The 24,365-nt window shown below is 60.4% G+C and overlaps 2 protein-coding genes across 12 annotated transcripts; one reads left to right on the top strand and one right to left on the bottom strand.

Moving 5' to 3' along the window:
• Positions 1 to 5: 5 nt before the first annotated feature.
• Positions 6 to 14,652, top strand: NOXA1 (NADPH oxidase activator 1). 7 transcript variants are annotated; one of them, XR_009600065.1, is made up of 14 exons: positions 6 to 464; positions 2,303 to 2,385; positions 3,172 to 3,280; positions 4,309 to 4,443; positions 4,721 to 4,828; positions 5,598 to 5,654; positions 5,892 to 5,935; positions 6,374 to 6,500; positions 7,658 to 7,697; positions 7,928 to 8,082; positions 8,192 to 8,346; positions 8,684 to 8,798; positions 8,878 to 11,396; positions 11,523 to 14,652. XR_009600065.1 is itself a non-coding variant. In XM_027966045.3 (14 exons), exons 1-14 carry the CDS (start codon positions 288 to 290, stop codon positions 8,964 to 8,966), a joined length of 1,410 nt encoding a protein of 469 aa, XP_027821846.1. In that variant the 5' UTR covers positions 6 to 287; the 3' UTR covers positions 8,967 to 9,027. The 7 variants fall into 7 exon arrangements, 5 of the variants coding, with proteins under 5 accessions (XP_027821846.1, XP_060269676.1, XP_060269677.1 ...); XR_009600064.1 differs by having other exon boundaries at positions 8,878 to 11,657; positions 11,749 to 14,652; XM_027966045.3 differs by lacking the exon at positions 11,523 to 14,652 and adding an exon at positions 8,494 to 8,605 and having other exon boundaries at positions 7,928 to 7,986; positions 8,878 to 9,027.
• ENTPD8 (ectonucleoside triphosphate diphosphohydrolase 8) lies at positions 8,986 to 14,484 on the bottom strand. 5 transcript variants are annotated; one of them, XM_042245353.2, is made up of 10 exons: positions 14,315 to 14,484; positions 12,074 to 12,297; positions 11,876 to 11,993; positions 11,227 to 11,377; positions 10,963 to 11,122; positions 10,637 to 10,867; positions 10,303 to 10,563; positions 10,029 to 10,139; positions 9,771 to 9,908; positions 8,986 to 9,672 (listed from the first exon to the last, which is right to left on the bottom strand). In XM_042245353.2, exons 2-10 carry the CDS (start codon positions 12,197 to 12,199, stop codon positions 9,481 to 9,483), a joined length of 1,488 nt encoding a protein of 495 aa, XP_042101287.1. In that variant the 5' UTR covers positions 12,200 to 12,297; positions 14,315 to 14,484; the 3' UTR covers positions 8,986 to 9,480. The 5 variants fall into 5 exon arrangements, with proteins under 5 accessions (XP_042101287.1, XP_042101282.1, XP_042101283.1 ...); XM_042245348.2 differs by lacking the exon at positions 14,315 to 14,484 and adding an exon at positions 13,419 to 13,487 and having other exon boundaries at positions 12,074 to 12,329; XM_042245349.2 differs by lacking the exon at positions 14,315 to 14,484 and adding an exon at positions 13,419 to 13,487 and having other exon boundaries at positions 12,074 to 12,300.
• Positions 14,653 to 24,365: the final 9,713 nt, after the last annotated feature.

Here is a 24,365-nt window from a genome sequence, read left to right as displayed (position 1 = left end):
CTTGCGGGGCGGGGCTTGCGGGCCTTCCCGGCGCACCTGAGGCACCTGGCGCTCCGCGCTCCGCCCCGCCCGCACCTGGTACCTGGCGCCGGAGGTGCCCTCGCCCCTTCTGTCCGCCTCGAAGGGCTCCCTCGGCCCGCGCTGGTCTCCGGATTCCGGGGCCCCGGCCCCGCGGTCCTCTCCCCCAGCACCCCTGCGGCAAGACCGTCACGGCCGCCCCCTGCGCCTCCCGCGATCCGGCCGGGAAGCGCCGACTTCCGCGTGGGCCAGACGAGGTCCATTCCGCCATGGCCTCGCTCGGGGACCTGCTGCGCGACTGGCACCAGGGCGCGCAGGCTGTGGCGCGCGGGGACTGGGACTGCGCCCTGCGCCTCTTCTCGAGCGTCTCGGAGCCGCCCGCCAGGGTGAGCTTCAACGTGGGCTGCGTGCACCTGCTGGCCGGAGACCCGGAGGCCGCGCTGCGGGTGAGCCAGGGGGACCCCAGGCTTTGTCGCAGAGGCCTCACCTCAGGGGATGCAGCTCTCTGCTCCTGGTGGCGGGGGCTGGAGGGGTGGGGTGGCAATGCGTGGTGCGATAGCTGCAGGGGCGAGCCCAAGGCCCCCACCCTTCTTCCCTGATGGCCACCCGGAGACTCCCCCCACCCCAGCGTTCTGCTGCAGCGAACACCTAAGCAGGTGGGACCTGTGTGTGTCCGGGGGGACCCTGTGGAGCTGCGTCAGGGCCAGGATGGGGTCGCAAGGCTCCAGCACAGCCTCCACTTGTGGGGGCCGTTTGCCCTGCTCTGCGGTCCTGTGGAAAGGCCAAGTGAGCCCTGGCTCAGGTGCTCTTGATGGAGGTGCTAAGGTGCCTACAGAGGCTCGAGGCTGGATGGGGCCGGAGGGTTGCCACGGGTGCCCGTGGCGATGGCCAGGAGACAGACTCTGGTTGGGGGCCTAAACCCCAGATCCGTGTGCTCACCTGTCCCCCACCCACTCCCCAAAGCAGAACCAAGAGCCAGATGTATGCACGGGCACACACACACACCTGCCTCTGCTGAGGGCCTGGCAGGGCCATCCCTGCCCTTCAAGCCTCCAGGTTCATCACAGTGGTGCACATCCCATGGGTGATGACAAAAAGCAGTAGCACCCTGCTCACTGCTTGGGTCCCCAAGGGCCCCCAGAAAGAGCCAGGTTCCCGCGTTGTCCAGGCCAACGGCGACGTCAACCGAAAACACGTCCAAGGGGCATGCCCTGTTGTTCCTCACATATGTGTTCGAATCTACAGTTATCTCAGCAGCAATGTCAGTGTTAAAATGTTATCCAGCAATGGGGATGTCACCCCTGGACACCACGGGGTCAGTGGAATGATGCCAGTCCAGTCACTACCTCCCCTAAACCTCGATTTAATCAGAAAGAGGGGACAGAGGTTCCAGGCCAAGGGTGTGCACGTTAAATTCTCCTCCACCCTAATCGGAGATGGAGTAGCAGAGGCATGTTTGTTGGAAAAATTTAAAAAGCAAATGGAACGGCTACAATCAATAAAGCTGACTTGGACAGGGTGAGGGGAGCTGGGGCTCCGTCTCTGGCAGGAGCCCCCCAAAAGCTCCTATCTGGCCACTCTATGTGGCAGGATAAAAGGGTTTCCCTTGTGCTGAGCGGCCACATCAGTGCCCGAGTGCTGACCCTCAGCCTCGGTCAGACTCAGCTCGACAAGCCCGCGCTCGGCCAGGTTTGTTAGAGCGGGGCCGTGACACCCTCCAGTTGCCTGTGTTTAACTTGGTGGCTGCTGGGTGCACTCCTTTTGCTTGCGTCTGCCTGATGGCTGCTGTCCTTAGGAACAGACGGCATCATTTCTGAGTTCAGTTTCAGGAAGAGCTGGGCTTCACACGCACATTAAGGCTTTCGTGCTGTTCTTCCTTCTGACTCTAATAGATGAAACGTGTGTCTTTTTGTGTGAACCACCAAAGCTAGGGCTTGAAGGAGACAACAGTCTTAACATAACTCCCTCCGTGGAGGTAACTATTATCAACGTGCTGGAGCGTTTCCTCCTCCTCGTGGTTAACAAGCTGGTCTGTGCCGCCATCTAACTACCCCCGAGCAGCCATCAGAAAACACCTGGGGAGCCCAGGCAGGTTTGCGTTGAAGCCGTGACGCCTGCGCCCCTTGGACCCAGAGGCCCCTGGGCAGGCGAGGGAGGCTTTCTCTTACAGGTGACGGTCATGTGGCCGACGGGCTTCCTTGACCCACTGCTGGGCATCCCCATCTGTGACACGGTGGTGACGGGGCTACAGGCCTGAGCAGTTCACAGACATTTCTGTCCGCAGGCATTTGACCGGGCGGTGACTAAGGACGCCTGCTTGGCTGTTGGCTTCCTCCAGCGCGGAGTGGCCAACTTCCAGCTGGAGAGGTGAACACAGACGTGCCCTCTTCCTTCTCTGACGGCCCTTCGTCTCTGCAGAGTCCTGCCTGTGCTCCTCTCTGCCCACGGTCACCTCCTCTGGCCAGCTCTCCCCGGGCTCACGTGGGGGCGTGTCTCTCTGTCCCCACGCCGGGCTGCACAGTGACCCTGGGCTCTGTTTGGAAGAGGGTCACAGACCGCTTCTGCTGGCTCCCCTCCTCCGTTCCTACCCCCTGGACTGCAGGGACGGCATGATTCTGCCCATTCTGCCTTCGGGAAACCCAGGGCAAGGCTGGAGGAATGGTGCATCCCAGGACTGGGCGGGGTTGGCGGGGGGTCCTCTGCCCACGCGGCTCTCTGTGCCAGGCCCTTCCCAGAGAAGGAATCAGAGCTGCAGGGCAGGCCCGGCGCCCACAGAAGGCGCTACACAGGGTGGGCGGGCTCTGGGGTCACCTCCTTCTCATCAGCCCGGAAGCCTGCCCCGGGGCAATGAGGATCCTGGTTGGGGTTGGGGCATCCAGCCGGGGTCGGGGTGGGGAGGCCTGTGGGACGGAGACCCCGGAAGCAGGCAGGGCACTCTGCACCCCGAGGTTCAGGAGAGGGCCTGCGGTGCAGGTGGAGGAGCCCACATGCTGCACAGCCCGTCTGTGTGGACCCCGTGTGCTGAGGCCTGCCGACCGCCGCTGCCCCCGTGCTGCAGGAGGGGCTGGGGCGGGGGCCGGGTCCGGGCCAAGGTGGAGCCCTTGCCCTGGGGCCGCCCAGGGCCCCCACACCAGGCTCCCCTACTGCCCACAGGTTCCAGGAGGCCCTGTCCGACTTCCAGCGCACCCTGGCCCAGCTGAGGGATAACACCGCTATTGACTACACCCAGCTGGGCCTGCGGTTCAAGCTGCAAGCCTGGGAGGTGAGTGTGCGGGGAGCGGGCCACCAGGAGGCCGTGTGGCTGGGCCCTGGGGGCTGTCTGTGGGCGGGCAGCCCGGGGGGTCCTTCCAGGGCTGGCCCCACCCTCTGGGCCCTGTCATCTTGTCACTGTGCAGGTGGGCCCGAGTTAAGTGAGGTGCTCCCTCTGGCCAGAGGGCCCCCAAAATCCCAGCAGGAGAGGGCAGTGTTGGAGGTCAGCGAGAGGTGGCGGGGTGGGCAGGGCGGGAGCTGGCCTGGCAGTGGGCCCTGGCGTCCCTGCCCTGGGCTTGGTGCTTGGCTCAATTCCTGGCCTCCTGGGAAGTAGCCGGCACTGAGAGAAAGGCTTGGGAGGTTCCCCCACCGCTCCCAGAAACAGGCCGCCTTGTAGCCTCTGGGAGCTGCAGTGTCTGGTCGGTCAGCCATGGGGGGAGTCCCACCAGGGTGGGCCAGGCCCCAGCCCTGGCCTGTAGGGCGGGGCGTGGGCTTGGCATCCGTGGCCCGGGCAGACCCGTGGCAGCGGGCCGAGGAGCGCACAGTCCCTGCAGAGCGTGGGGACGGGGCTGTCCCGGGCGGCGCTCCGTCCTCCCGGCAGCACTGGACGACTTGACTGCTATCCCCCAGCTCGGGCGGGAAGGGGCGGACAAGAGGCGCCCCTCAGATAGTGCCCCAGACTCTTGGGGGTTCAGGGAACAGGGCAGCACGGGCAGGAGGGGGTCAGGCCAAACTCAGGACAGGCGTGAAGGCTGAGCGGATGTTTCCGAAGACGGGAGACGGCCTGACGTTCAGAGCAGAGGAGAAGCAGTGAGGGCTGGTTGGCTCTGGCTGGGGGGTCCAGAGAGAAACCAGCCAGGCAGAGCCCACCCTGGGGCGGGAGCCAGGGGGCACCTGGAAGAGCCCCGGGCCACTGTGTCTGGGCAGCTCAGGGGCTGGACCAGTGCAGGGCCAGGTGCGGGGCCAGATGGTGGCCCTGCGGGGGAGGGGAACGCTGGACCTGCCATCACCTCGCCCCCCACCCGCACCCCCTGCCCTCAGGTGCTGTTCAATGTGGCTGCAGTGCAGAGCCAGCTGGGGCTCTGGACAGAGGCCGCCTGCAGCCTGGGGGACGCCATCTCCAAGGGGCCGGAAGGGGTCCGCAACGACCTGGACATCGCCCTGGGCCAAGTGCAGGTAAGGGACAGGCGAGGGGGGCAGGCGAGGGGAGCCAGGCTCCTGAGCTGACTCGGGGGGTCTTGCCAGGCCCACAGCCTGCAGTTTTGGGGCTCACATCCATCCAGCCCCCCAAGACTAACTATATGAGATAAAGAAAAGTCTGGAGGTGGGGGGCCTGTGTGCCCTGCGGGGGATGGGACTCCCACAGGCCGTGAGAGTTGGGGAGTGGGCCGTCCTGCTCTGAGGCTCCGGGCGGCTACCAGCGCTCAGGGCTCCCCTATCCGGCCCCCTCCAGAAACAGGTCCCCCTGCAGCCTCGGCAGGTCCCCAGGGGTGAGGTCTTCCGGCCCCATAGGCGGCACGTGGAGCACCTGGAGCCTGTGGATTTCCTGGGCAAGGCCAAGGTAAAAGGAGGCGGCTTCTCTCTGCTTGGGCCCAGGCCTTGGGGCCAGCGGCTCCAGCAGGCCGCAGGGCGGGCGGCCAGGCCCTGTTGAGCTCACATTGTCCGGAGCACTGGGGCCATCGAGGCCTTGGGGTGAGAGGGGGCACAAGGCTCCCGGGGCAGCAGTGCTCACGGGTAAGTCCTGGGACCTGGAGGCGGAGCTACTGAAAGCCGTTGCGCACCCCAGCCGGCCCAGCCCTGCCTGCCTCAGCCGCAGCCTCGCTCTCCTGGCTTCAACCTCGCCCTGCACTTCGGCCTCAGGGGGCAGGAACCTGGAGGAACAGGGAGGTCTGGCCTGGCCACCTCTGCCCAGCCCGGGGTCCGGGCAAGTGGCACCAGCAAAATCGCCGGCTGATGGGATGCAGCTTGCCCCAGGCTGGGCTGGTGTGTGGGGAAAGAGGGCTCCCTGTGCACAAAGGGAGGCTCACTCTGGTCTCTAGCTGTGGCCCGGGCCCTTGACGCCCCAGTCACCCAGGGCCAGGCACTGGGTGTCTTAGCTGGAGGGCTGCCTGGAGGAGGTGCTTCTGAGCTGCATTAATCCACCCACTCGGAGCCCTTGCCGCAGGATGTGGCTGTTGCTACGAAATAAGAACCTTCTAAAAGCAGTACTGAAAATAAGTCACACAGATAAGCCAGGCTCCGGCAGGCCCACCAGGCAGGCGGGGACTCGGGGGTGCAGGTGGGCAGCAGGCCGGGCACCGCTGAGGCGCCGCCCCTGCTGCTGCTCACAGGTGCTGGCCTCCGCCCTCCCCGCCGGCTCACACGGGGTCGCCCCGCCACAGCCACAGGTAGGCGAGCCGCCTCCCGCCCCCCGTGTCTCCTCTGGCGTTGGCAGGTCCAGGCCTCCTGGATTCTTTACCCTTAGGGGTGCCTGAACTCTCCCCGGGGCTCCCCATGTCCCTCCGATCTAAACTTAGGGGGTAGCCCATCCTGGTGAGAGCCGGTGAAAATCCTGCAGCCTTGCCCCCTGGCCCCTGGGGCTCCTGGGGGTCTGCGTCCTGAGCAGGAGCTGTCTGTGCCCACAGGTTCTGGACGTGCGTGGTGAAGCCAGGCCCAGGGCTGCTGCACGGTAGGAAGGGGTTGGCCTCCACTTCTCCTATCAGCAGGGGCCCTGCGAGGCCTGCCTCCTGGCCTGATGCTGGAGCTCCTGGGCAGACCCGCTGCGGCCACTCAGGGCCAGGGACCAGGGGCCAGTGTGGCCTGTCCCCTTTCCAGACTGTCCAGGGTCCCAGTGTGGTGGGGGGCATCCCACCTCAGTCAGCCCTCCCATCTGTCCTGAGCGCATCCTGCCCCCAGGGGGAGAGCCCACCCCCGCTCAGGCCGGGGGGGCACCAGAGGCACCGGTGGGGTGCAGCTGGCCACAGGCTGCAGGAAAAGCCATTAGACGCAGCCTTGCAGGCGGCCCTCTGAGTGGGGTGCTCCTCTCCAGCTCGGGGCTCTGCAGGCCCACCCCCCACGAGGCCTTGCCCGTGGGGGAGGCCTGGGAACGAGGGCCCCTCCCCTCCAGGGCCCGTGACACTGCCCCCGGCAGAGCTGACACCCCCTGCAGCCCCAGGACACCCGCTGACGTGGAGCTGGAGGTCAGCTCCGGCCAGGCTGGGCAGCACGACCACGGCACGCTGGTTACCCACAAGGTGGGTGAGCCCCGGCGGGGCAGGCAGAGGCCACAGCATTTGCAAGACCCCCGCCCCAGGCTGGGCTTGGGGATCAGCCCGAGCGGGGCATCTCAGGCCGGGCAGCTTGCCTCATCACCTGCTGGGGACAGGGCTCCGGCTTCCTTAGGCAGGCCAGGGGCCGGGTGGGAGCCAGCCGCAGCGACCAGATGCCAGGAGTCAGGGACACACGGACGTTCATAGGTGCCCCGCGGGGAGCTGGGGGTGCTCCCCACCCTGGACCCGGGAGGGGCTGCAGTGTGTGCCTCAGAGCCGTGAGGCTTCCGCCCCTCAGCTGGGGCGCCCGGCCTTCCTTGCTGGACGCGGGACTCTCCGAGATGCCCCAGGGGCTGCGTGCAGCTGAGGAGGGGTTGGCTCAGGCTTCTCAGGGCAGGTGTGCTGGGCAGGTGTGCCTTGAGGGGTGGCATGCCAGGGGCCGTGAGGCCGCTGTGAGGAAGTTAGAGTTAACCACAGAGAAAGCAGCCTCGCACATTCACGTTATCAAGGGGCTCGGGTGAGAACGAGATGGTCCTTCCCCCTCCTCATCCACTGAGGCCCGGCTCACTCGCTGGGCTGATCAGTGCTCTTGAAAGCCGTCGGTTCATCACTGCTGTGCTGAGCGCTAGGCCTTCCAGACGGAACGGCAGCAGCTCCCTGACTGCTTCCAGCAGCCGGTAAATCCTAATGCTTCATGTGCAAACAGCCCACTTAACCCATCCTGAAGTCGGGGTCTCCATCCGTGGGTCAGGCGGCCTGGGCTGGGGGCTCTGTGTCGTCCCGCCCGCAGCATGCCCAAGGCTTGCGGCCCTGACGCAGAGTGATGTCCAGCGGGTCCCTGGCTTCAGCCCCAGCCTCCCGGGCTGGTCTCAGCTGCAGCTGCCACCTCCTGGTGGGCCAGGGGAAGACAGCTCCGCGCCCACAGGCACGGCGGCCGGTCTGTCATCTCCGGTCACAGGGATCTGGTTCATGCTCCAGATTTACCCGTGGCAGGGCTGGGCTGGTGGCCTCCTGCCCAGCCGGGCCATCTTGCAGGCTGTGCCCCTCACCCCCCGGTCTGCTGGGCCCAGCAGATCCCCCGCCCCCACCCTCTGCCCGGACCTGAGGCCCAGCAGAGCCCCAGCTTGTGGCTTTCCTTGCAGAGTGCCCACGGGGAGGACGCTGGCCAGCAGGCTCCTCCAGGTGAGGCCCCGTGCGGGGCGGGCTGTGAGGGCCCCCTGGGGGGCGGGGTGTTCTCAGGGCCCAGGCAGGCGTCTGTGGGGAGTGCTGGGAGCTGCTGGGTCCTCCACAGCGGAAGCTGGTGACCTTGTGGTTCCCGGGAGCAGGGTGCCAGCAGCCCCTATTCTGACTGGCTCCCCTCAGAGGACAGCAGTCACCTGGCTCCCTGGCTCCCCCCTCCTTTCTCCCTGCAGGGCTGCTGGCAGCTGGGGAGCCCAGCCCTGGCTCCTCCGAGGAGCCCACCGGCGCAGGGGTAAGAGCCAGCAGCTGTCACGTCACCCCCACTCCCCAGGGACGTGAGGGCCCCGAGGCCAGGCCCCGCTCCGATCCAGCTGAGGAAGCCTCCCAAGTCCGTGGCCCCCGCCCCCCACTCCGCCCCTGCCCTTCCCCCTGGGCCTGAAGCCCACCCCGGCCGGACCTGGGGCCTTGGGGCCCAGCCACTGTTCTCCTGCACCCAGGGAGCAGCTCCGGGGGACCCTGAGTCCTTGGCGACCGTCACCGTGCAGTGCGTTCTCACCCTGAGCCTGACGGCCCCGAGGGGAGCTGACCTGTCCAGGCTGCGGGCCCTGATGAGCGAGGCCCTGCCCCCCCACGCCCAGCGTGCCCAGCTCAGGTGGGCTGGGACGGCGTGGCGGGGCGGGAAGGGGCCTCCGGGATGGCCACCTCTCGGCCTTGCCCTGCAGGAGGGCTGGGCCCATCAGAGGCTAGTACCCCCGAAGCCCCTCGCCCACGCGGCCCCCTCTGAGGTGTCTCTTTGCAGCTACCAAGACCCCAGCGAGGACGGGCGCTGGGTGCCCCTTTCTGGGGAGGAGGCGCTGCGGAGGGCCTGGCGGGACGCGGCCGGCCCTGGGGGTCTGCACCTGCAGTGCCGGGTGAGCGGGGTGGGCTCAGGGGGCGGCCGGCCCTTCTCCCGGGGCTGAGCTCACCCTCCAGCCCTCGCCCTGCCGCAGGGAGTGGGCGGCCGGCCGGTCCTCTACCAGGTGGTGGCCCAGCACGTCTACTCTGCCCAGAGGCCCGAGGATCTGGCCTTGCAGCCAGGAGACACTGTGGACGTCCTGTGCGAAGGTAGCGCCCGCGCTGCCCGGGCTGGGGGGTGCCCGGCCGGGGTCTGCGCGCAGACGCAGTAACGACCCGACGCCCGCAGTGGACCAGGCCTGGCTGGAGGGCCACTGTGATGGCCGCACCGGCATCTTCCCCAAGAGCTTCACTGTCCCGGCCGCGCGGCGCGCCTGAGCAGCTCGGCGGAGGAGGCTGTGGCGAGGAGGGTTTAATAAAGGCATCTGCCTCCCACGTGCGACCTGTCTCAGCCTGACCGGGCTTCCAGGGGTGCGGGTGGACCGCTCGGGAGAACCCCACGGAGCTGGACACCGGCTCTGCCGGAGACCCCATGGCCCACAGCCAAGCCCCCACGAAGCGCGGGCTCCTCTGGCTCCGGCAGGCACCCCCGCCCCAGGCCCGAGCTGGCCCTATGCCCGTCTCCCACCAGCAGTCCAGGTGCCGCACGGGTCCCGACGCCCGGCTTCTGTGCAGAGGGTCCCGGGAAACAGGCTGGGGTGCCGGGAGCGCGGGGCTGTGGTCGGGGCCCCCACAGCCCCCACAGCCAGGGCGACCCCGGAGGGAGAAGGGGGCCATCTCATGGCCGGCCAGAGCCCCCGGGCCGAGGGCCGAGGCTCCTGACGGGGACGGGCCAGCCCAGGTGGCCAGGCTGGGCTCTGGGCCTCGGCAGCCGGCGTCGGGGGCCGCTGGCCTAGTCCTGGATCCAGAAGAGCTGCACCCCCACGGCCCCCAGTGTGGCCGCGAGTGTCAGCACCAGGAAGACGACCCCGGCCGTCCAGACGCCGAAGCTCTGCGCCCGCCGCTGGGCGGGCACCTCAGCTGGGATCAGGTTGGTCAGGTTCAGCATGTAGCCCAGCGTCCAGCCGATGTCAGTGCCGCCGGCCTGCGGGCCACACCCCGGCCCGGGCTTGGGTCAGGGCCACGGGGCTTCGGCCCTGGAGCCCCGCCCCTCCCTGGCCCCCCAGACCCCCCAGCTGGCACCTGCTGGCGGAACTCGATGCCTCCCCAGGTCTCCTCACTGAACCCGTAGCCCTCGACCAGGAGTGTGAGGAAGTACAGGCCCGAAGCACAGTAGTCCCGCAGCCAGGGGTCCTGGTCCGCGGGCGCGCTCTCCTCCACCTGGGGGCCAGGAGCCCAGTGAGCCCCTCTCCTGACCCCCCCCGCCCACCCCCGCCCCGGGAAGGTCCCGCTTGAGGCGCCCCCGCCCCCCTTGGTGCGTCTGCAGCCCAGGGCCCCCACCAGCTTCCAGGGCCGCCGGCAGAACTGCCAGACGGTGGCGTTGGCCTCGCTCAGCGACGGCTTGGAGGTGAGGTTCAGGAAGTGGAAGGTGTAGTAGAAGCTGGAGAAAGCCTGTGGGTGGGGCCACGTGCCCTTGTGGGCGGGGCCCAGGGTGAGCCGGGCTCAGCCCTAACCCTCCCCACCCGGGGTCCCAGGCTCCCCAAGGGCGCCGGGGGTTGGGACCCTTAGCCTCCAGGAGGAAGCTGGGCCCCGAGGGCAGGCTCAGGGGGCTCACGTAGAACTGGCCCTGCACGGGGGGCTGGTAGACCCCGGCGAAGGCACAGTCTTCTCGGCCGTCACAGCTGGAAAAGTTGAAGAGCTTCCGGAGGGCCTCGACACAGGCCCCGGGGTTCCCCGTGCCCTCCACGGTGAGGTTCTGGCTGAGGCCCGGGGGCGCCGCCGGGACACAGGGCGACTCGTACAGGGGCGCCAGGGCCAGCGTGCCCCGGTAGCCGCTGTGGTAGCAGGGGTGACGGACCAGGAGGCCCGGGCTGGCCTGCAGGAGGACAGATCCGCTCGGAGCCCCAGCCTGGCTGGGCCCCCGCCCTCCCCCCAGGACGCAAGCCCACCTGCAGCAGCTCTGCCAGCAGCCTGCTCAGCGCCTGGTCGCGCCCGAAGCAGAGGTAGCTGTGGGTGTAGACGGTGTGGTCGGCACCGTAGAGGCGGAAGGTGGCCTGGGTGGTCTTGTCCAGGATGGGGCCTCCGGGTACAAAGGTAATCTGGGTGGAGGCCCCACCCATGTCCAGGGCGCCCACCAGCGTCTCCTCCAGGGGCCGGATCCATTCTCCAGAGAAGGAGTACTGGGCACAGACGGGGGGCACTGAGTCCCGGCCCGGCCGCACGGGCCACGGCCCCTCCCCCCACGCCCTCCCGCCCTGGGGCCGCCCTGTGGCACCTTCACCAGCAGGCCCAGGACGTAGTTGATGGTGATCCAACCAAAGGCGCCTTCATCCTGCCCCGTCAGGAGCTCTGCGCCCCGGAAGTCCACCGGTGACTGGCCCAGGGCCTGTCTGACCGCAGCAAAGACGTCCTCCGCTTGCGAGCGATTCTTGCGGCTGCACAGGGAGGGTGGGGCAGAGTTGGCAGGAGCTGCCCCTGTTCACCGACCTGGGTGGCGCCTCAGCCCCAGGGGCACGTGGACCCCACGCCAGCCCTTCACCTCAGCAGCCGCATGCCGGCAGTGGCCCCCAGGAACATGGGTGTCTCGTGATGCTTGGCCTTTGGGATCAGTGCTAGCGCCTCCTCCAGACAGCCCTGCAGGCTCTCGCCAACCCGTGCAGGGTTGGAGGCATAGGAAGAGATTCCAGACCCTGGAACACAGCACCCAGGGTGAGGCCCTAGGCCCCGAGGCTGGCAGAGCTGAGCGGGCCTGAGGGAGGTGGAAAGGTCGCCCTGCAAAGACGAGTCCCTGTCCTCACTCTCGGAGCCTGCAAAGGGGACTGTGTTTGCGACAAGGTCCCTGCAGGTGCAATCAAGCTATGGGCCTGAAGACGAGATGGCCTGGCTTCCCTGGGTGGGCCCTAAACCCGAGGACCAGCGTCCTTACAGGAGATGGAGGAGGGGGTCGGAGGCACACGGGGAGAGGCTCAGGTAGGCCCGCGCCGGAGCCTTGGCCCAGCACCCACTGACCAGCTGGGCCCCTCGGATGACCCACGGAGCTCTCTGAGCCCTTTTCCTTCAGGTCGATTCCCTGCTGCATGGCTCCAGCCTGCACCACCGCTTCCCAAAGCCCCGACCAGCTGAGAGCCCAGGCGGGCAGCGGCCAGCAGTTCCCAGCCCCGCCCACCACTGGCAGACTGTCCACTGACCTTCCGCCTGGCAGGCCAGGGCCTGGCTGACCATGCCCGTGTCGTTCTCCTTGTTGGCCGGCCACTGATACACAAAGAGGGACGTGTGGGAGGACCCAGCGTCGAACACGATCCCAAACTGGGGGTGACACCAGGGTCAGGAGGGCATGGGGGCAGGCGCGGCCCGGCCCAGCCTCTCCGGGAGCGCCCGGGGCACACCTTGGTGTCTGGAGGCAGGAGGACGTTGATGGTCCCCACCAGGATGAGAAGCAGCGCGGTGAGGCCTGAGACCGCTGCGGTGCCCAGCAGAGCCGTGAAGACCCGCTGCTTCCAGGTCAGCCCCATGGTGGGGGCAGCACTGGCACCCGTGGGGCCGCGGGGGGCACCCCGACTCTGCTGGCTGGAGCGCCTCTCGTCCTCCCCGGGGCTCAGGCGGCCCACTCCTACTGGTCAATGGGCAGGGCCAAGGACCACACTGTAGAGCCAGGGTGCCCGCCCCGTGCATGGCATCAGACGGGCTGCAGGGGCCAGGCGCCAGGATGCCCGGTCCGGCAAGCTAGCCAGCCACATACAGCGCGGAGGGGGCGCTGGGGTCACACCAGGGGCCAGAGAGCCCCCCCGGTGTTGTTTGGGAGCCCCTCTCCCCGCCCCTAGGACCCCGCTCCCCTCCCATCCCCCACCGGGCAGGACTCCCAGCTCCACACTGACCTCAGGGATCCAGGACCCCAACTCTCCCACCTACCAGGCTCCTCCCTGCAGCCCCCACCCCAGGCCTCTCCCAGGGCGTTTTCTAAGAGCCCTGAGGTCAGGCCTGAACCAGGTTGGGACAGGAAACTGCCTGGCCATCCCACTGTTGCCAAGCTGCCCGAGTGGAGCCTGGTGACCGAGGTCAGGAGGGTCCTGGGAAGTGCGTTGTCTCTGCCAAAGGGCTGAGGAGGCACCTGGTTTCTGTTTAAAAGCCCGACCTTGCGCCTCTCTGATCTGATTCTGACATTTTTCCCACCCCCACGACTGACCCTCGGCAGTGGGCCCATGCTGACCCAGCAGTGAGGTTCGCCCGGGGCTGAGCACCGGCTCAGCGTCCAAGGCCTCGCCAGCCCCACCCCACGTCCCTGAGTGGGGCCCAGGCACAGGCGTCACCGGGAGCCTCGGGCCGGCGGCTGCGCTGCCAGAGGAAGTGGTCAGGTCACCAGGACCCTGAGGTCGTGGACTTTGTGCTGCGTCCGTGTCTGCAGGAACACAGATGCTCCCGGAGGTATCCTCCTCCTGGCCGATCGCTGGGCCCTGGGCCCCCAGCCAGCGTGGGAGTGGGGCCTCCGAGCGAGGTCATGTTCCCGTTTTAAGGGGGGAAGACCAAGGCTCAGAGAGGGTGGGTGACCTGCCTGAGTCGCCGTCCCCACGGGACCCAGCCTCTGTCCCTGAGCCGCAGGCCACGTCAGAGACGGGCAGGAACCAGGGACACCAGGACCCCACCCCACACCCACCTCCAGGGCCCACAGTGCCCTGAGCTCCCGGGGGTGGGCAGGAGCTGGGTGCACACCCCCACTGCCTGAGCGCCCCTCACCTGGGCTGTCGATGAGCAGTGGGAGGCCGCGAGGAGGCAGCTGGACCGGCCACTGGCTCTCCGGCACCTGCCCAGCGCTGTCCGCCTGCTGCCACCCCACCCCCGTCACCGCCCCCCCAGCCTGGTCACCGCTGGGCAGGTGGCGGCCCCTGCCGCCTGCCCCCACCCAGGGTCACCACCTGGCCCCCGCCCAGCGGGGTCCCTCCTGGGAGCTGCTCGGACTTTGCCCGCTGACCCCACCCTTCCCCAGCAGAGGACGGCGCCAGGACTGCGCGAAGGGCAGGTCGGAGTCAGGTGACTGCAAAGGCCTGAGGCCCAGGACTCAACCCGAGCAAAGGCCAAAGGCCGGAAGGCAGGCGGGGGAGGGTCAGGCTGCTGCCCCGCGTACAGTGAGGCTGCCGCTTCTCTGTGCACACGAACGAGTCCAGGGCCCCCAGCACTCCCTACAGCCCGGCCCAGCCCCCCGCTCTCGGCTCCCCTCGCTGCTGTTTTGTCCTTGTGAGGGAGTCTTCCCTCAGCTCGAGGGGAGACCTGGCAGCTCCCGAGGCCTGCGAGGAGCCGGGCTGCCCCAGGGAGCTGAGCCCCCAGCGCTGGAGGCCGCGGGATCCCGCTCCCCGGCCGCGAGGCGCGGCCGTGGGCCAGCACACGCAGGCTTCACGGCACCTGTGCTTCCCTGCCCACCTGGAGACTGACCGCTGGGGTCACCTCAGAACTTCCCACGGACCCCAGGGACGTGGGTTTGATCCCTGGTCAGGGAACTAAGGTTCCACACGCCACTGGGCAGCTAAGGCAGCGAGTAGTCTGTGCGCCGAAAGTGAAGATCCCGCGCGCGGCAACAGAGGCCCAGCGCAGCCAAGCAAACGAAGAGAAACAGATCCAAGGCCCTGGCCGGATACCTCCAGCTGAGAGCGTGTTCCTCCGCGGTTCCTCTGCAGCGGTCTAGCGCTCGCGTCACAGCTTTTCCTTTCGCCGATCCGATGTGTAGTCAGGCCTCCTGCGGCCTCCGTTCACACAGGGGGCTGGGGGCCGAGTGCCTCCCCACATCTGGCGAAGTGTCTCGCCTTTTGATCGATTACTTCCTGTTGCGTTTAGAGAGCTCTCTATATATTCTAGGTGCAGCGCCTTCTCCTGTGTGAGGTTTGCAAAATGCCTTCTCTCAGTCTGTACCTTGTCTTAGCTGTGCATTTCACAGAGCAAGTTTTAACTTCTTGATGCAGTCAAATTTATCAGCGTGTTCTTTTGTGGATGGTCTTTTTGTGTTGTTACCAAGAACGCTTTGCCTAACCGCCGTCATGAGACTTCTTTCTCCCTAAGTCTCCTGTCGAACGATGCCATTCTGAATCGTTCTCTGTAAGAGGTGTGACTTTGCCACATCCGCCTCTTCTGTGTGTGGATGGCAGAGGCACTGGCACCATCTTTTCCAAAGAAGCTGTGGTGCCTGCACATACCTATGTATCCGGTAGAGTAGCACCCAGCATCCAAAAGAAGGAAATGATGCCGTTCGCAGCAAATGGACGGACCTAGCGATCACCATACTAGGGGAAGCAAGTCAGAAAGGCAAAGACAAGTATCATATGCTCCCACTCACGTGTGGGGTCTAAAACACGGTGCGAATCAACCTGTGAAGCAGAAATGAACCATGGTTGCCAAGCGGGGAGGGAGAGGGGGAAGGGAAGGGCTGGGCGTTTGGGGTTGGAGGAGGCAAACTCTTATCTACAGGACAGAGGAACAACAAGGTCCCGCTGTGCACCCCAGGGAGCTATATTCAGTATCCTGTGATAAGCCAGAATGGAAAAGGGGATCTTCTGCAGGGGATCTTCCTGACCCAGGAATCGAACCAGGGTCTCCTGCATTGCAGATGGATTCTTTACCAACTGAGCTATCAGGGTGAACATAACACAGCGTAGTACTCAGCATCCAAACCAGTGAAACATCATAAACAACAATACTTCAATAGAATTTAAGGAAACCACCCTTTCTCTGTGAACCACTCTGCACCTCCGTGTAGACGGCCCTGCGCTGAGGGCCCGTTCCTCCTCTGTGTCTCTCGTCCCTCATGCTGCCTCGATTATGCAGCCACAGTCAATACTGTGCGGTCTGGGTCCTCCAAATTCAACCTTCTTTTTCAAAATGGTTTAAGCTATTCCAGTTCCTGCATGCCTACTCCTCAGCCGTGTATGACTCTTTGAAACCCTAGGGACTGTAGCCCACCAAGATCCTCTGTCCGCGGGATTTATCAGGCAGGAATACTGAGCAGGTTGCCATTTCCTCCTCCAAGGGATCTTCCCAACCCAGGGATCGCACCCCGGGCTTCCTGCATTCCCAGGGGGATTCTTTACCGCTGAGCCGTCAGGGAAGCCCCTCTTTTGGAGGTAGTAGGATGGAAATAAACATTCTACATGCTTGAAAGAAGAAACATGTAGTTCCTACGCCCTTCCATGTAAACTTTATAGTCAGCCCCTCATTAAGTACAAAACAATCTGGAACTTTCATTGGTGTTATGCGAAACATCTATGATCACTTTGTGGAAAATTGGTATCTTTACAATTTTGAGCCTTTCAATCCTCGAGCACAGTTTATCTTCTCTCTATTTAGGGTCTCATCAGCATTTTCCTAGTGTTCAGAATACCGATCCAGCACGTTTTGTTAGGTCTACACCAAAGCATTCCATCTTTGTGGGGAGCCTGTGTTTTACGTAAACGGTACCTTTTAAAATTCAGTTTTTAATCATTTACCGGCGGTGGGTAGATGCAGTTGGTTTTGCGGTGCACCTCGCATCCAGCGCCTCTCCAAGCCCACCTGCTGGTCACAGGGGTCTGTGGCTCCCTGAGGCGTGGCAGGCATGGACGCGGGCAGCGGGCAGCGGGCAGCGGCGCCTCCGCCCTCGAGCGCCCCTCTTCCTGCCCTTGCTCGCCGACCGCGCTGCGTGGAGGCGGGAGCCGCTTCCCAGCCGGAAGCGCCCTGAGGCACGGCGTTAGTTGCAGGGGTCTCCTTTGCCAGTTTTCATCCCGAAGGGGCTCTGTGCTTCATCACGGGCTTGTCTTCATCCATTCGTACGTTCCTGTGACTTTTCTTCTTTGAGCATGGTGTGGTGGATTGCGTTGATTTTCTTGGCTACTGAGCTGGGATGAACGTCACTTGGCTGTGGTGCAGTATTTTCTTTTTATATTACTGGATTTTGTTTACTAACACAGTCGGGTCTCATTATTTGAGGATTTTGTACTTGCAATTTTGCCTACAACCTCAAACTGCTTTTGTAATCGCCTCAGTGGGCATTTGTGGGCACGGGCGGAGCAGTGGACACGTGAGTGAGTCGACCCGCGCGTCCTCAGCCGGGGTTCAACAAGGCGACGCTACCTTCTGTTTCAGCTCCCGCTGCAAACAAGTGTCCTTTTCACGGTCAGTTTCGAGCCATCTGTTTGTACTTTTGTGCTTTCGGGAATCTGAGCCTGTCTTTCCCCCGGGAGCAGTGGTTCAGTGTTGGCTGACTTGGGGCTTGCAGCGACTCCACAGAGCAGAACAGTGAGTGTACCTGGAGGATTTCTGCAGCTATGTTCACAGAGCTGGGCTGAAGGTTCCTTCCCCCTTCATCTCCTGGAAGGGATTTCTAGTCTTCCGTCTTTAAATGTTTTGTGTGATTTCCAGTGAAACCATCTGAGACTTGCCTTTTCAGAAGATACTTAATTGCAGACTCAGTTTCTTTAGTGGTGATAAGGCTATTCAAGCTATCCAGTTCGTGATGCGTGGGTTTAGGTAGTTTGTGGCTTTTGAGGACTTGGTCCACGTCACTCCAGTTATTGACTTTGTGTCAAAAGAATCACCCAGAGCCTTCCTTTCCTATCTGCTTGCCCTGTTTGTAGTGACAGGCCTCTTTCACTCCTGATACTGTCTTTGGGCCTGCCATTGCTTTTGCCGTTGCTGTTGCTAGAGGTCTATCAATTTTATTTTGTTTCACAATTTTTTCTTTCTTTCTTCTTTTTTTTTTTTTTGGTTTCCACATTCTTTTGATTTCTGCTCTTACACATGCTAATAAGATTATGCTCAAAATCCTTCAAGCTAGGCTGCAGCAGTATGTGAAATGAGAACTTCCAGATGGACAAGCTGGGTTTAGAAAAGGCAGAAGAACCAGAGATCAAATTACCAACATTCTTTGGATCACGGAGAAAGCAAGGGCGTTCCAAAACACCATCTACTTCTGCTCCACTAACTACACTAAAGCCTTTGACCGTGTGCATCACAGGGAACTGTGGAAAAGTCTTTAAAGCTGGAATAGCAGACCGTCTTACTCGTCTCCTGAGAAGCCTGTGTGCAGGTCAGAAAGGAGCAGAGCTAGACACGGAACGACAGACGGGCTCACAATCGGGGGAGGAGTGCCTCGAGGCTGTGTTACTGTCCGCCTGCCCGTCCGATTTGTGTGGAGAGCACCTCATGCAAAATGCTGGACTGGATGAATCACAGGCTGGAATCAAGGTTGCCAAGGGAAATGGCAACAACCTCAGATATGCAGATGACACCACTGTAATGGCCGAAAGTGCAGAGGACCTAAAAAGCCTCCTGATAAGGGTGAGAAAGGAGAGTGAAAAGCTGGCTTGAGATTCAACATTCAAAAAGCCAAGGTCACGGCATCTGGTCCCATCATTCATGGCAAATAGATGGGGGAAAAGTAGGACCTGGGAGATTCTATTCTGGGGGGGCTCCAAGACCACTGTGTGCAGTGGCAGCAGCCTTAGAAGGGAAGCTGTGACGGATTAGGCAGTGTGTGAGAAACGGAGACGTCGCGTTGCCCGCAAAGGCCCGCAGAGTCAAAGGATGGTTTTCCAGCAGTCATGCACAGATGTGAGAGCTGGACCATGAAGAAGGCTCAGTGCCGAAGCAGGGATGCTTTTCGAATTGTGATGCTGGAGAAGACCCTTAAGAGTCCTTTGGACTACAAGGAGATCAAACCAGTCAGTCCTAAAAGAAATTAGCCCTGAATAGTCACTGGTTGTTGACAGAAGCTGAAGCTCCAATACTCTGGCCACCCGGAGAAAGGGCCTTGATGCTGGAAGATTGAGAGCAGGAGGAGGGGGGGGCGACAGAAAGTGAAATAGCTAGAAGCATCGCCGACGCTCAGTGGACACGAACTTCGCAAACCCTGGGAGACACTGGCAGACAGAGCAGCCTGGCGTGCTGCAGCCCACGGCTCTGCGAAGAGCAGGACGTTTATTCCCTCTTTCCTGCGTGATTTGGGTTCACATTGCTTTTTCTTTTCTAATTCAAGGTGGAAGCTTAGATTACTGATTTGAGACTTCTTTTCCAATGTAAGCATTTGTTCCAGAAATTTCCCCCTAAGCACCGTTTCAGCTGCGTCTCTTAATTTTCTCACATGCTGCATTTTAACTGCCTTCAGTTAAAAATATTTTAAGTTCCCCTTTCGATTTCCTCTTTGATCCATGGGTTATTTAGGATTTCGGTGTTTAATTCCCAACTGATTAAAGAGTTTTCTGACATCTTTCTCTTACTGAGTTCTATTCTAATTCTATTATAGTCAGAGGACATGCTTTTATGTTTTTGATTGTCTTAAATTTGCTCAGTTTTTTTTTTTTTTTAATCAGGACATGCTTTATTTGGCTGTTCCTTGTGCACTTGGGAAGGATACACTCTGCTGCTGCTGTGTGGCTTGTGCTGTGAATGACACTGTGTCCAGCTGGTCATAGTATTATTCACTTATTTTATATCCTTGCTGATCTGTCTATAAGCTTTATCTCTTACTGAGAGAGAAGCTCTGCTGTGTGTACAGGACCCCCCTGGACGGTAGCCTGCCAGGCTCCTCTGCCCATGGGATTCTCCAGGCGAGAATACTGGAGTGGGTTGCTAAGCCTTCCTCCAGGGGATCTTCCCGACCCAGGGATTGAACCCACGTGTCCTGAGTCTCCTGCAATGCAGGCAGACTCTTTACCGCTGAGTCACTGAGGAAGCCCAAAGTTCTGCTGACTCCAGCTATGACTGACTGAGAGTTCGTCTGCTTCCTCTTCTTCCTCACTTCTTGGCCACGCCGCACAGCATGTGGGATCGTATTTCCCTGAACGGGCATCAGACCCACGCCTCTTGCAGTGGGAGCTGGGTCTCCACAGCTGGGCCGTGAGGGAAGTCTCAGAGCTGCCTATTTCTTCTTTCTGTTTTAACGCTTGCTCCTCCCGCTGCACTGGGTCTTAGCTGCGGCGCGCGGGGCCTCTGATCTTCCTTGTGGTGCATGGGGTCTTTAGTGTGGCACACAAGCTCTTGATTGCAGCCTGTGGGATCCAGTTCCCATACCAGGAATCAGCCTCAGGCCCTCTGCACTGGGAGCTCAGAGCCTTAGCCAGGGACACCAGGGAGTCCCTATTTCTACTTTTAGTTCTGCCCATTTTTGCTTCAAAAAGTTTTTTCTATTAAAGCTCTCTTTTTAGGTGCATACTTTTAGAATCGTTATGGCTGCTTGAAGAATTGTCAGTTTCAACAATTTATAATCCTCTTTATCCTCGGTAATTCTCTTTGTCCCAAAGCTTCTGTTGTGCGGCATTAACAAGCCCGCTCGCTTCTATCTTCTTCTGATTCGTATTTGCACGTTGTCACCTTTCATCCTTGTATCATTACATTTGAAGGAAGATTTAGAAATTGTAATTTATCATGAGAAATGAATGCTTGGTCTCCATCTGTTTCTGGTTCTCAGTTCCTAAACCCTGCGTTTTCCTAGGCTATGAGAGAAATCCATTCACACCTGCTGTAATTACGGATAACTTTAGTTTGGTAAGTCAATTGAAAGTGAAAGAAAGTGAAAGTCATTCAGTCATGTCCGACTCTTTGTGACCCCATGGGAACACTGGAGTGGGTAGCTTTCCCTTCTCCAGGGGATCTTCCCAACCCAGGGATCATCAAACCCAGGTTTCCCACATTGCAGGTGGATTCTTTACCAGCTGAGCTATCAGGCAAGCCACTTGACATTTGGAATTCAATTCAAGACAGTAACTTGAACTTACTCTAGCATTTCACTATTTTGGTGGGCTCTCTCCGCCCCCCGGCCCCCGCTTTCTTGCCTGCGTCTGGCTCGTTAGGAGCGCTTCTAAGTGTGCCCGTCACATCTTCCTGTTGTGGCTTCGGCTGTGTCTGCTTCGCGTGGTGTTTCCGCCGCCTTCCCTGCCGCCTTTCGGGCTACAGTTGTCTTGCACATCACACTAACTGACCCTGAGATTCCCCCGGAACAATGCCCCAACTTTTGCTCTTATCTTCCAACGTGTTTGAAAGAACCTGAGAGGAGGAAACATCACTCCTGTTGCTCTTGTGAATCCCGGTGTTCCAAGTTTCCTTCTTGGAACACTGGTTTTTCCGGTAGTCATGAATGGATGTGAGAGTTGGACCATAAAGAGAGCTGAGTGACAAAGAATTGATGCTTCTGAACTGTGGTGTTGGAGAAGGCTCTTGAGAGTCCTTGGCCTGCAAGGAAATCAAACCAGTCAATCGTAAAGGAAATCAGTCCTGAATATTCATCGGAAGGACTGATGCTGAAGCTGAAACTCCAATACTTTGGCCACCTGACGCAAAGAGCTGACTCATTGGAAAAGACCTGATGCTGGGAAAGATTGAAGGCAGGAGAAGGGGACGACAGAGGACGAGATGGTTGGATGGCATCACCGACTCCATGGACATGAGTTTGAACAAGCTCTGGGAGATGGTGAAGGACAGGGAGGCCTGGCGTGCTGCAGTCCATGGGGTCACAAAGAGTCGGTCGCGACTGAGCGACTGAACTGACTGATTCATGTCTGAAGAATCTCCCTTCATTCTCTTCAGTCCAGCTCTGCTGCCTTCAAATCCTCTCAGTTTTCCTTCATCTGAGGCTGTCTGTACTTCACCGTCTCCTCAGTTTCAACCCCAGCTTCCTGCAGTGGAGTCTTTTGCTTTAAACAGCCCCTCACAAGTTCCCTTCTCTGTAAAAGGTAGCCCCTCTCCTTGTTCTCTGGGATGACCTGTGGTCACCATAGGATGTACAGCCTGAATTGTAACTCTTTGCTATTCCCAAACAAACCATTTTTGCTGGTAAAATTACTGGCTGTTTAACTGTTTTAGGTCAACATTACTTGGTGTCAGAAGTGGGATCCAGAAAGGACCCCGGGAAACTCCAGTGCAGTGTGAGCTCTCAGAGCCCGGGGCTCACTGCTTTTGCGCTGACCCTGGAGTTTAAGGTCAGTTTGCTCCTGGACTCAAGTTCCGCTCTTTCTCTGTTTTGAGGCTCTCCAGGAGTTATTTGAGATATACCATTTTTGAAGCCTTCATCCTGTATTTAAAAGGTTCATCTTTTCTTAGAGCACTTGTCTGGTGCTCTGGCCTCTATCTCTTGAAACCAGGCTGTTCCTGCGGAAACTGTGCCACTAAGTCTTCCATCCAGTTCCTTTGGGACTGAGCTAACCCTACTGGAGCTGAGCTAACCCTCCTGGGACTGAGCTAACCCTACTGGAGCTGAGCTAACCCTCCTGGGACTGAGCTATTCCTATTGGGACTGAGCTAACCCTACTGGAGCTGAGCTAACCCTCCTGGGACTGAGTTATCCCTATTGGAACTGTGCTATTCAGAAATGTTTTTCCTTTGCTGTAGAGAAAAATCTCTAAGATAAGGGATTCTCGCCATTTACATGTTTTGATGGTGCCCCCTCCGACCCCTTCAGACAGCTTTATGTTTAAAAATTGTGGTTCCTCCGCAGGCACACTTCTAATTAAATGGACTAACTTTACCAAAAGTAACTTAGAACACTAACAGTCAGTAGGGGGAACTCTTAAATTTCCCAAGCTTACTTTTCTTAAAGATAAATTGGACAGCCATGCTCTAAAAATTTTCAGAACTATATGGAATTCCTATTATTATTGGTACTTTGAGGTTTCTAAGTGTTATCAAGATTATAAAATTGCCTCTTAGCAAAATACAATTTTTAAATTAACTGAGGCAAACAGATAATTGAGGAATGCAAAATGGCTCCTGAGGCCTCTCCCCTCCCGCCTGCTCTGCCTCTGGACGAAGCCGCCCCGTGTGCTCAGCTGCCCCGTGTGCTCAGCCGCCCCGTGTGCTCAGCCCCGTGTGCTCAGCCGCCCCGTGTGCTCAGCCCCGTGTGCTCAGCGCCCCCCCCCCCCCCGCCCGTGTGCTCAGTAGCCTTCCACCCCACCTTCTTCGGTCCCTTCTGTTCCGCTTGCACCTCCTCCTTGCCCTCCGCTGCCTCTTTCTAATTCTGTCCCTGAGCTTCCTTTTTACATAAACCTCTCCCCACTTCCTCCTCCTCTGAACCTATCAGAATCTGCCCCTTTATTTAGCTTTTGTCTTACATTGAAACACGGTTGATTGCCGGCGCTGTGTGAGCTTCAGGGCACAGCCAGGCAATTCAGGGATAAGTGCGCCGGTGTCCTTCTTTTTCGACTTCCTCTCCCAGGCAGCTATCGCGACTGCCGAGCAGCATTCCCCGAGCTGCAGGCAGGCCCTCGGTCGTCTGCTGGTCGTCTGCTGGCCATCTGCTTTGAATACGGCAGTGTGCGCGGGCCAACTCTACACGCCCAGTTCACCCTTCCGCTCCTTCCCCGCTTGTAGCCATGAATTCAGAACACGCTCGTTTCAAGTTAAGTTTCCTGAGGATCCAAACGAATCCCAAACTGATGTTCCCTGGTCTAAGGCCAGACTGAGCCCTACAGAGGCCCCTAAAGTCGCGGCGGAGCCCCACAGGTTTGCTCAAGAATTTAACATTATTACCCAAACCTGTCAGCCTGGTTTCCAGATCCATGTGCTTGTGGAAAGAAAGAAAGTGAAGTCGCTCAGTGGTGTCCGACTCTTTGCGACCCCATGGACTGTAGCCCGACCAGGCTCCTCTGTCCATGGGGATTTTCCAGGCAAGAACACTCTAGGGGCAAATGCCTGTGGGCAGGCACAAGCCAGACACTGGATGAAATTGCCTGATGGGAACGTCCTGAAAGGGTTTAGAGAAGCAATCCCCAACTTTTGGCAAGAGGCTAGAGCGCTCACTAGAGGACTCCACCGAGTAATTGCAGCAGCCTGCCCCGAGCCAGCTGGTGGGCGCAACAGTCAGGCTTGTGGCGCTATCCATTCATTAGGCTGAGATGTCTTAGAAAATATCACGCTGGAGTTTCTTTCTCCCGAAAGGGAAATGATTCTAGGATGTCATAGTAACGATCAAAACAGTCAGCCAGGTGAACTAAATGACCCTCCATCGCCTTTGCTTTGCTTCTCACAGTCCTGGAGCTGTTTCTGGAGACACTGACCCTTTGTCCCTATTGAATCAGCTACCACCCTCCTTACGGGCAACAACTCTGAAAGATATTGGCCAAACCCACAGCTCTTTCAGTCAACACTAAAATTAAACTCCCTCAGATCCTCTCCCCAGAACGAACCAACACCCTTAAGCAGAGAAGCCCCTCCAGGTTTAAGGCCCGTGACCGGTTTCCAGGGCTCAGGGCCTCCCCACCCCGCGCACACTACTGAGCAGAACCTGTGAGAAAGCCCAGGGGCTGAGGCTGGAGGTCTGTCCAGGACCCGCAGGCCATAATCAACGCTGCTGCCCCTCAGCATCCCGTGGTTCTTAACCCCCACCCTCTGCAAGCACCTACTCCTACTGAAAGCAAAATTTCACCATAACCGGCCTACGCAGTGCTCACAACAGCATTCCAGTTGGTACAGCCAGCCAGCGCCTTCCCGCCTCCACCCGGGAGGGATGATACCGCACCTGGACAGTGATGCCCCAGGTGTCACCAAAAAACCCTCTTTTTTCCCATAAATCTTAAAAGATGTCCTGGTGGCATAGTGCTTTTTGAAGGCTTGACTTTGCTATGATACACAGTTGCCCTCTGAACAACATGGGCTTGGACCGTGTGGGTCCTCGTATATGTATTTTTTCCCAAAAACCACTCCTGGGCTGCTGTGCCACACGCCCTGCAGCCG

The sequence above is a fragment of the Ovis aries genome, chromosome 3 (genome assembly GCF_016772045.2).
Source record: "Ovis aries strain OAR_USU_Benz2616 breed Rambouillet chromosome 3, ARS-UI_Ramb_v3.0, whole genome shotgun sequence".
Taxonomy (NCBI): domain Eukaryota; kingdom Metazoa; phylum Chordata; class Mammalia; order Artiodactyla; family Bovidae; genus Ovis; species Ovis aries.
Note: the sequence above shows the minus strand (reverse complement) of the source record. Positions and strands in the feature narration are given on the sequence as shown.